At 33.8% G+C, this 11,260-nt stretch overlaps 2 protein-coding genes across 3 annotated transcripts; one reads left to right on the forward strand and one right to left on the reverse strand.

Moving 5' to 3' along the window:
• On the reverse strand, positions 1 to 2,783 carry LOC107463055 (uncharacterized). Of its 2 annotated transcripts, none has more exons than XM_016081772.3 (4): positions 2,538 to 2,781; positions 2,384 to 2,452; positions 1,527 to 1,741; positions 1 to 298 (listed from the first exon to the last, which is right to left on the reverse strand). In XM_016081772.3, exons 1-3 carry the CDS (start codon positions 2,724 to 2,726, stop codon positions 1,538 to 1,540), a joined length of 462 nt encoding a protein of 153 aa, XP_015937258.1. In that variant the 5' UTR covers positions 2,727 to 2,781; the 3' UTR covers positions 1 to 298; positions 1,527 to 1,537. The 2 variants fall into 2 exon arrangements, with proteins under 2 accessions (XP_015937258.1, XP_015937259.1); XM_016081773.3 differs by lacking the exon at positions 1 to 298 and adding an exon at positions 402 to 580 and having other exon boundaries at positions 2,538 to 2,783.
• A 121-nt stretch (positions 2,784 to 2,904) lies between these two features.
• LOC107463054 (uncharacterized) lies at positions 2,905 to 11,260 on the forward strand. Its single transcript, XM_016081771.3, has 12 exons — positions 2,905 to 3,093; positions 5,490 to 5,538; positions 5,621 to 5,669; positions 5,945 to 6,015; positions 6,728 to 6,786; positions 6,927 to 7,019; positions 7,946 to 8,003; positions 8,181 to 8,317; positions 8,415 to 8,471; positions 9,296 to 9,393; positions 10,126 to 10,331; positions 10,806 to 11,260. The coding sequence occupies exons 1-12, from the start codon at positions 3,016 to 3,018 to the stop codon at positions 10,874 to 10,876; spliced, it is 1,026 nt and encodes a 341-aa protein (XP_015937257.1). The 5' UTR covers positions 2,905 to 3,015; the 3' UTR covers positions 10,877 to 11,260.

An 11,260-nucleotide genomic window follows, 5' to 3' on the forward strand; every position in this document is an offset into this window, starting at 1 on the left:
TACTCTTAAATGGTTTACTAACAATATATGTATGAAATATACTCACATCCCTTGTAGTTTATCAATATTATACTTACATCTAGGTTTTAGTTGACAATTATCACTTCTCTTAACGAACTTTTCACCATTTAAAATCATCCTTAACAGAAATCTAACATATAAAACATGGTAAATGGAAACATGTGAAAAATGCCATAACCAAAACAGCTGCCTAATTGGAAATTTGGAACAAGGTATCAAAGCCGTTCAAAGATTAGTAAGTCTTCGAACACATGCTCCATTGTATCTTTGAGACCAGCTGCAGAACATTGAAATGTAAACAAAGGATAAGAATTCCCCTCTACTATAGCAAAAAATCAACAGCAGCAATAAAAATAGATGAGATATCAATGAAGAAAAGCTTTTCGATTGGTAAAGATCATGGGCTTTACACCATATTGATGCCAAACATTGAATTGTATCCCATAAAGCTTGCTTGTCAAAAAATTTGTAGTTGAATGTAAGCAGAGTGCCCTCCAACCAAATACTCCGCATAGTGGTGTAAACTACACATTGCCACAAAGACTTTGCCTTTTTCCTACTTCCAAAACGAATAAACCTAATCAATAGGAATTGGTCTAAGGTATAAACAGGAATATTATTATTCCCATTGAATTCATATATCCCCTTAAGTTTAGCAGAGTCACTGCATTTGAAGCAAGATGTATAAACAGGAGAATATGCCAACTGCCAAGATACAAATACAAAGACAATGAGACAGCAAAGATAGAGAGAATACAGAGGAAACCTGTCCTAGGATCATAAAGGCAATTTGCTTGACTTTGTACCTATATATTCTCCTAACAATTTTGTGTCCCTCAAGGTTTCAGTATTTCTATCCTGGAAAGTCGCTAAATGCAGGTTTAGAACTCCCATCAAGTATCAAGTACCTTGTCTATAACCTAACTTTTAACTGAATGAGTATCACAAAAAACTTGAATTGATCAGTCTAAATTACTGGGATAAATGCATTACTCAGTAAATCTTATTTGCAGTTCTTCAACCACTCTGAATACCTTCTAAGTTCTCTTAGGATGTCTATGACTCATCAATTGTGAATTTATGATCTTTTCATTACAACTATTGTTCTTAATAAGATTCACAATGATGATGTGCTAAACCACTGAAGTTTGCAGACCTCCAAAGCACTCTTCGTAGTGCTAAAACCAGTGTTTTCTGAGTCTGAGATTAATAACCACAAATTTATTTAATACCCTGTCAATAGTCTTTTTCATTCTTTTCCTATATAAAACACTAAATATCTTTGTATTATGTTAAGAGGTATTGTATATATTTTCCTCAGCCAAAATCCAGGATCAAACAGCCAACTAAAGGACATGAAATAAAACTGCTACTAAAAAACTCGCTATGTTACATCAGTTTCTTTTGAAATACATCATCCCACACCACCAGCATGGAGCATCCATTAACATCGACAAAGCAATAAAACATCATGTATTCATGTATAATGTTAGTATGTTACTAACCTTGTCTTAATTCAAGCCCTGGAAGTTATACTACTTGAACCTCCCATAATACCATTGTTATTATCCATGACAGCATGAACTTCCCTTGCTGCAGCTATGGCAGAATCCGCCCTCTTAACAATTTTCTGAAGCTCCCCAATTTTCTCAGATAACGATGTAACATTTGTGCTGGTTGATTGAACCAACTGATTCGCAGTCTCTAGAGCAGTGCACAGCTAAATAAACCCCACAAAAATTATTAATGAAAAAGAGCAAGATCCAAATCACACCATAAAAGTAATACTACCAACAATATTTAACTTGGTTATTTGAATTCTAGTACTGCAACATAATTTTTTAATTACCATTCCAATTTTACATTTTTATATCATTAGGATTTATCTTAAAAATCACCTAGCTAATAAGTGATAACAAATAACCAAATAGATAGATTAAATTCTGACAAGGACACTATATTAGTGAGAGTTAATCACTTATCAGGAGTTGGTGACTCTTGTATATATTGATGGTTTTATTTTAGCTCTACATACCAAAAATCATGCATCTTGTAACACTAAATTCAAATTGTCAATTTTCCCAAATCCACTGATTCTCTTGATTCTAGAAGATCTTTTAATGTTCATGTATCTAATTATGTAATGACAGATTAACAAAAATAACTAGCTTTTAGGTTGACACTTAAATGATAATCTAAAAGAATAGTACGTCAAAATTAAACTCTAATTTCGTAACCTCATATCAGCAAAAATTATTACTTTTTATAATATATTGCATCAAAATTACACTTTTTATAATGTATTGCATCAAAATGACACTCTTATACTAAACTTATATTATATCTATCTCAATTTACTTACCTTTAAGGTTAGAGAAGTCCAAGAATGATCGGTGCCAGCAAGTGCCGAAACCAAGTGATCATAGTTTTCCTGAAAGCGAATGAGAAATTAGAGCAATGGAAAAGAGAAGGATGGTGAATTAGTGTGAAACGACGAAAAGTGTAAGGTGCTGAACCTGGAAGAGTTTGGTAAGGTCAGGGACATGAGAATCGCCTTCTAGATCTAAAAGGCAAGTGGAAGCGGGAGGCTTTTCGTGGCGCCGATATTCCGCCACCGGTGACACCACCACGGCGGCGTCTCCTTCTTCTCCGACGTCGCTGAGGAGATCTCCGATGCATAGGAGGGGCCCACCAATTCCTCTCATTTTTTCGTTTCGTTATGAGGAGCGAAATTTCCGGAAACGTTTATTTTTTTTTTCCAGAAGTCGGTTTTTCTGAGAATATTATCAACAGGGCCCAATAAACACATTTCGGCCTATTATGTTGGGCCGAGCCCAATTTATAAATTGTTTCCAATTTTCTCCACAGTGGGAAGACTGAGAGCTTGTCCACCTGAACTGTCCCCTAGTGTTTGTGTTTTTCGCTCATTGCTACCACCGCGGCATTCATCACTACGAAGAAGAAGAAGAAGAAGAAGAAGAAGAAAACAAACACATGGATAGCGACATCGACGAATCCCTTCGAAAGAGGCCTCGAAAATATCCATTCTCTACCAATTCCTCTTCTCGCAAGGTCTCTTATCCATTCTTTCTTTCATCTTCTCTCTTTGTTTTGTTGTTAATTAATTTCTTGTTACGGTAGTGAATTCCGGGGCTCTTCTATGCATTCCTTTCAATTTTTCGCTGTTATCATTGCAATAAGAAACCCTAATGCGGTGTTTCTTCATGTGATTTCACTGTTGTTAGTTAGAATTCTATAGTAGAACATCTTTTTCAAGTTTATTTATTTACTGTTTGGTTTGTTTTGTATAGTTATAGATATCCGAGTAATTTATTCGCCATGAATTTATGGTGGTCTTGTAGATGTTAACATATGGTGCTTCATTGCTCCACAATTAATCCTTTTTTTGGTGACTGAGATACCTAAGAAGGAATAATTTGACCTAACTTTTACAGTTTTACACAATGTCTAATTAAGGATTACGCAATAGATAGGAGTGCAATTTTCAATTTTAAATTAAGAAGGTTTTTAGTTACACCAATTTGGAGGGTTTATCAACTTTCTTTTGTCAAGGACCACTTTGAAGCTTTACTGTTTCTTCCTTTCTTTACCTCCTCTTTCTACTGAGATGATTGTACAACCATGCAGCAAATTGAACTATATGCTGGGCGGCCATATGTATTATGCAGTTAAAGGGGGTAGTGGTAATGGTTCTCAGTTCTCACCTCAATAAGTGCTGGTTGGTTTGGATGACTATTTGTTGTTTCTTTTCTCATTTATTATAATTTCTCTCCTCATTGTTAATTTGGGATTGATGAGCATGAATAAGGGGGAAAAAGAGCTTTGTGTATTGCACTATTGCAATGTTTCCTGCAGTTTTAATATCTTTGTATTTATTTAACTTTTGTTTGGTGGCTGTCGGGGTAGTCAACATGCTGGGAAGATTGATAGGCTTAGGATTTTCAGCATCCAGCTGCTGCATTAGTGCTGTCATGTGGGGGAGAGTAGGCTGAGGTTGAGGTGGCTACCCATAAAACTGAATCATTTTGATTTGGTGAGGTAATCAGGCCATTCATTGAAGTGATGATGGGTATATTTGGAAAGAAGTATTAGAAACTTTTTCATATAACGGCAAAACATGGCCAAAATCAGATAAATACAAATTAAACCATGATAATACTTTAAAACATAATGTTATCTGAATTAATGATTCTAGAAACATAATGATGTAAGTGCACGATGAACCAAATGCTAGTTGAAGATAGTAAATATGAGAATAAAAGAGATAAATGGTGTAAATCAATAGCTTCAGTCCAGAATAGATAATTAGGCTGTGAATATGAGCATGGAATCAGATGTAAAAGCTTCAGCTCTGGACTGTATAGTCCAGATCTTCTTTCAGTGATTTTCATTTTGGGTTGCTAGGTGATAATCAAGTTCATACAGGTTTAGGAACAAGGTACCTGTTAGATTAATTACCCATTGGCTTAAAATGCTTGACATAGTAACATTGTGGAATTTACTTTGCCTTATGATCTGATGCGGTGGAGCTGTTTCTACTATACCTGAGTATGTAGGGAGCTTTACCATCAACTGGCTTTCATACCTTTAATTATGATTTATAGCCATATGGTTGACCTTCATGATACATGATAATTTGATGGTGTATGCCATGTTTAATGCAGATAAACTTAGAATCCCCTGTAGGCTTGTTACGTAACAAAGAAAGTGAAGTCTAAAGAATTAGATGACGGCGACAGCCTGATGTTATCACATAGGTGCTATTTGAAATGAGAAAAATATATATCTGTCTTCTTGACTCCTGTCAATATGGCACTACTAGTTGGTTACATGTAATTATTAAGGATGGTTATAGATAGGTATAAGTTTCCATTTTGCTTTTTTATTGCTGGATAAATACTCGTTTGATGCATGGACATGGAGTTTTAGAAAAGGAACTAAAATGTTTAAAGTCCAAATTTTTTAATAAGATGATAATGCATTATTTCTGTGCACAGCTATGGGGATGGAGATTTGAAATTTTGAATTGTTCATGATGTTTTGGAAGCCTGAAAATTCCAATAGTAGAACAAGATGTTAATCCATTCTTTACATGAATAAGATATTTAATGAAGATTCGAATTTCGAATTGTTTATAAACAGACAGGAATAGAATTTTAACTTTTAAGCTTTTGTAATCGAAATTAGTGTCACAAGCTAAAGCTGCCTCTTAGAATTCTAAAATCGCAGTTCTCAATCTATATGACTATATATTACACTCGTGTGAAAACAAAATATCCTGTGATTGCTTTGTAAAGTTAAACTTTGTATGATGTTAGTGTGTCTTTTACCATGTACAGTGTTTTCAACTAGATTTGAATATTTTTTTAGTTACATATTTCCCTCGTTATATGCAATATTAATTTTCTTTCTTAGCTGAAACTGTTTTTGGGTTCTCTTTTTTCCAGAGTTTTATGCAAGATGATGATAATCGACTGGAGATTACTAAGGCTAAATGTAAGTCTCTAATCTGGTTTTCATTTGCATTTCTTCCTTTTTCTACATGATTTAGAAGTTATACCATTTGTTTTTATGCCAGTTGGAAGCTTGCTTAAAAGACACGGAGATTTGACAGAGCGTCTTTCTAGGTAAAAATGCTTTGAAGATAAGGACTGTTTTGTAGTTCAATACTTCACTTCATTTTTGAAAAGACACAATTGCACCTAATTGAACTGCCAGTTAATATTAATATTTGTAGAACTGATTGAAGTTGTTCATGATCCATGGTGAATTGGTGATGCTAAAGAATGTGAAGGACATTTGTTACTGGATATGATTTAGAATATTCTTTCAACACGTTTATCTCTGTCAAATGCTGTATGCTGTGGTTTCAAATTTTTACATGAATTTGCTGGGTTTGCAGGGATTCTGACAAGATAATATTTGAACGCTTACAGAAAGAATTTGAAGCTGCAAGAGCTTCTCAAACTGAAGGTAGCTTTGATTTTGATGTTTGCAAATTCTTTAATAAATAGTGGATAGTGATCTGGCTCCGCCTTGGTTCAAGTTTCATGTCCATTAATTAAGCTGCTTTTCTTGGTGTGTGTTTGCATATATCCCTCTCACTGTCTTTGGGGGAGCATGGGATGAGGTGCTGATTGGATTAATTAGAGATAGGACAGCTGATAAGGCATCATATTATACAAATGGCAGAATAACATTTTTCTATACTGTGTATCTTAGCTCAGCTTAAATAGAGGCTTTTCAGTGCTTGGCTATTGGTTGGTTGAAGTAATACTGTTCACAAATCAAAAATCAAAATCTTTGCATTTTGTGTTTTGGACTAGCGAGTATTTAACAGGACCAAAACAAAAGAATTAAATCATGATCCTGTTATTGTTAACTAATTATATAGAATCATTATCAGGGTCATTTTTACATGGACAACCTAAGGGAATTGAACAGAGGATGAGATATAGCATACTTTAAAACATTTTTTTCAAAGCTTAACGAGAGAAAACTGGGAAAGTCTTAATATTTAAGTCCTGGTTCACTTGATGAGGTTCACTTTTATTATATTTCTTCAAATACTTATTCTCTTCATTTATATCTTCAATTGCTATCTTGTTTATTGGAAATTATATATTCAGGAAAATTATGTCTTTACTCCTTCTTTCCCTTCCATCCCTTATTTTTCTTTTGGCAGAGATATGTTTGGACAAGGAACAGTGGAATGATGGTCTACTAGCTACAATAAGAGAGCGGGTATGGATTTGTGATATTACCTTTTTCTTCTCATTTGTATTCTGATATTTGACTTTGATGACCTCCATTATCGATTGTGTTTTCAGTTTCATTGTTAACATTAGTAATAATGTGAAACAGTAAAATGTGTTCCCTATCAGGTGCATATGGAGGCAGACAGAAAAGCAATGTCTGGGGATGCTAACCTTTTGCCTTCTCCTCAGGAAAAGATTACTTACAAAATTGGAAACAAGGTAAGTAGTATATGAATGCTGCATCCTGAATCACATTTCACTCATGAGACTAGTTAATTTTCAGTAACTGCACCTAAAAGTTGAATGTTTGTAAGCTTATAGACACAGAAGCTTTAGAGCAAAGGTAGGCCGATGATATGAGCTTGGAGGTTAGAAGTTGGAGTCATAGATATTCTTATTCATTAGCATGCATAAATAAGTTTGTAAACATGGGTAGCATTACTTAATGTGGATTTTGATCCATAACATAATTAATTCTTCATGATACTAAAATTACTCATGCTTGCTCAAGCATTCTAGGGGATATATATGCTAAGTTACTAATTGCATTGGAAATTAATGGGGGGATTCTATTATTCGGTTGAGTTGTTGGTTTTCAGATTTGATTTTGACAGAGGTATCAATAATCCCCTAGAAACTATTGAGTATTGAGTATTCTCTTGTTATCTTACCTGGAAAAGTGTTTGTATGTCTTCATCAGTAATGCGGTATCATTCATAGTTTTCAAGTACACTGTAGGCAGTTGTATGGTTGATTAGTGCTATGTTTATTAGTTCTCTTTGAAATTATGCTTATGGTTGTTTCATGGGAGTTGCTATCTCTGATAATATGATTGTTTCATGGTAGTTGCTATCACTTTGATAATATGCTTGTGGTTTTTTCATGGGAGTACACTGTATACTTTTCTAGTTTTCTTCATGCTTCTCAGATGTTGTCTTTCCCGTTAATTGTCCCACTTGGTGCATTTTCTCTTTTTGTTTGCTAATAATATTGTTTCTTTATCCTCTTCCTGTTTCTGTGAAAAGTTGGTGATTTGCCCAGGAGTTTGCTTTGATAGCATTGTCATTGCTGTACTTAGTTGTCGCTTCTCTGTTAACTTCACAACTAGATGGTCATTTTTCATATTGATTGTTATTTGGAAGCAGGTAATTTGCTGTTTGGAAGGGGCAAGAATTGGCATACAGTATGAGACATCTTTTGCTGGTAATTTGAAAAAAACAAATTGCTCTTGACAAACTTAACAAGTATGTTATTTAACTCGTAAGATGACAATGTTAGGAATGGCAAGATGTAGGCTGGACCTTTTTGTACCTGCCCTTTATCTTTTCCATTTTGTCTTTGTTTTTCCTTTGTCATTAGTTTCTGCTCATTTATTGCCAGGTGAAGCTTGTGAGTTGTACCATTGTGTATTAGAGAGCAAGTCATTTCTTGAAAAAATGACTGTCCTTGAACACACAGTTCCATTTTTCTTGCCAATACGAGAAATAGAAAATGATCTCCTTTCATCCAACGCAATGGTATGGCAAATTATCTGTGTTGACTCTGCACCAATTTTCTCTCTGTTTTCTTTTAATTTATTTTATTTATAAACGTTTCTTATTGGTTTGCTTTCAGAAATTCATAGATCACATTGGAGAGCTTCTGCAGGCATATGTGGATAGACGGGAACAGGTAGATGATGCATGTATGTAATAATTAAGAGGTTTAATATGCTTTGTTTCTGTTTTTTTTTTGCAACCGATGTGTCCTAATTTGCATGATCTTACTATTATACATGTGGAGTAAAAGCTTGCACTTCTTCAAGTATTTATTATGGAAGAATGAATGGCCTAAGATGTTTGTAGCAAGTTCTTTCTGATTACCTGAAAACATCCATAAAACAACATATTAACATTTGGTTTTTATTATCAGTGGGATATGCTTTATGTAAGTGCAAAGTACATCTACCTTTTTTGAGGTGTGATGATCTCACATTTTATCCCCAACAATGTTTTAGTTAACACTTACATCCCTTAATTTATTTGAAGAATTTAGGGTATGATAGCCATTTTATATAGTTTTAATATATCTTTTTTATAAAAAAAGATATAGGGATTAGTGTGATGTCTTTAAATAGTTAAGGGAAATAAGGGTTAATTTGAAAACCTGAGGGGGTAATGTGTATAATACTTTGTTCATTGATTTGTAACTAAATTTTCTATGATATGAGAAAATTCACTTGCATGATTTTCTTGGGCAGTCATTATTATCTTTGACTGATATGCTTTTTTTTTTTTCATGTAATATTATTTACATGGAATATGAGCTGAAGCTAAGGACTCATTTGTATTCTTTATATCAGATCTAATATGGTGCAATACATCCGGTTATAGCTAATTACCTGCTAAATAAAAATTAACTAACTATGTTGAACCTATTTACCTATAAATTATATTTTCCTGATATAATCAAACAATAATCCCCCACTTCTTTCTTCTCTTCTAAATATCATGCAGGTTAGACTTATAAAGGAAATTTATGGAAATCAAATTAGGGAGCTGTATCATAGTCTTCCTTATCACATGGTTGAATTTGTGCGGGTTGATTTTGATTGGTGAGTATCATTTAGTGATCTGTTTCTTCCTCTTTTTATTTGTTTTTTATGTTTTGCATTTAGTATTTTTTAGCCTGTTAAAGTTATCCCTCTCACTTCCCAAAACAAATGTTGATTTTGGGTTTCTTTAACTTATTATTGAATAGTTGAATAAAATGTTAGTAAGGTGAAGTGAAAATGGTTGTGCAGCAAGTATCATACTGCAGTGGTGGTGTGGCCTTTTCTCCATTTGTTTCTTTTCTTTTTTTCTTTTTTTTCCTTTTTTTTGCAAATGCTACTTTATAATAAAAAAAGAAAGAAGAAATTAAGGGCATGTTTATGTGTGATATGATGCTTAAAGGTCGAAAGGGGGAAGTTAGCAGTGATTTTGCTTCCAATGCTAAAACAAGAACATGTTAATGTTGATTTTACAATGCGCTTAGTACATTTTGTCTGAACTTCAGATTAGGGTTTGTCTGGAATTAAGTTACTAGTACGTTCTTCAGCAATTCATCTTTCCTTCAGTTAAGTTATGCAGAAAATTGAGAACCAGAGTTTACAGACTTGTTCAAAATCAAGATTCAAACTTTTGGAGTCTTGTACTTTTGTAACTATTATGAGTAGTCACTTTTATATGTTACAAAATGATCATGTATATGGTTTTCCCTATGGCAATCAACTTGATGCAAAAAGCAGGAAAAAAAAAAGAAAACTGAATGTATTATTCACTGAAGAATTCGTTTTCTTTTGCAGCAAGATAACAGTCAGTCTTCGATATGCGGATCTCACTTCACTTCTTCCAACTCGAATCTCGGTGTTAGCTTGGCCAATGTTCAAGAAAAACTCTGCTAGTTCTGCATCACTGAACAGGAAGGAAGATGGAGTCTCAGGAACTCAAGCTCCTCCAATTCGGCTAACCTACGCAGAAGATGCCTTACGAAGCATGAGTTTACCAGAAGGTAAAAACTACACAACTTGGCTTAGTTTCCAACAATGTAACGTATTTTTGTCGTTTATTTCTCTTGTCTCCAGTAAAACCTTGTCCTAATTGGATATTTGGAACTGCATGACAGTTTGACAGCTACTATAATGTACTACCTCTGGTTATAAATTATTGTCCATTTTGAATTATACACAGAAATTAAGAAAATCATTAAGAAGCATCACAATGTAACAGTAGTTTTGGTACATTTTACAAAACTAGCCTCATGCCTCATGGCATAACTTCTTTTTAATTATTTCTTTCCATTATACTCTCCCCTTAGAAAAGAAAAATAAGTTTACCCACAATTTTGTATTAAACAATTATTTGTGGGAAAAAAAAAAAGAAAACTTCAAATTGGGCAGTTATTTTCAACCAGAACTAGTAATGAACATGTGTTCCTCTGGCCTTTCTTACTTGTGATGTTATGTTATTTGTTTCCCATTCCCAGCATATGCAGAAATTGTATTAAATCTACCTCAAGAGCTTCAACAGGTGAATCAGCAAAGAGGCCTCACCTAGGGCTTTGGCTTTTCTGCATTCCAGATTTATCTGTACAAATTCTTAGTAGAGTATGTTACGATATGTTAGAAAAACAACCGAGAAATTTTTACCCACCATTTGTATTTTGTCCCCTCATTGTTCCATGAATACTGGTGTCTTGTATCATTAGTACCACTAGACAGTCAAAACTTAGTTATAGTTCATCTTTCCTTCACAATTGAACTCTTATGTATGCAATTTAGTTTCATTTAATTAGTTCTCAATCATTACAGTCCAATACATTAGGAATTCAGGAGTAATACACGAGCTCAGGTATTGGCACACGTGTTACACGTATGGTTGCAGGAATTGTGATTAAACTCTATCAAATATTTAAGAGTATAAACAATTAACTTGACTTTT

Source organism: Arachis duranensis, chromosome 8 (assembly GCF_000817695.3).
Source record: "Arachis duranensis cultivar V14167 chromosome 8, aradu.V14167.gnm2.J7QH, whole genome shotgun sequence".
Lineage (NCBI taxonomy): Eukaryota > Viridiplantae > Streptophyta > Magnoliopsida > Fabales > Fabaceae > Arachis > Arachis duranensis.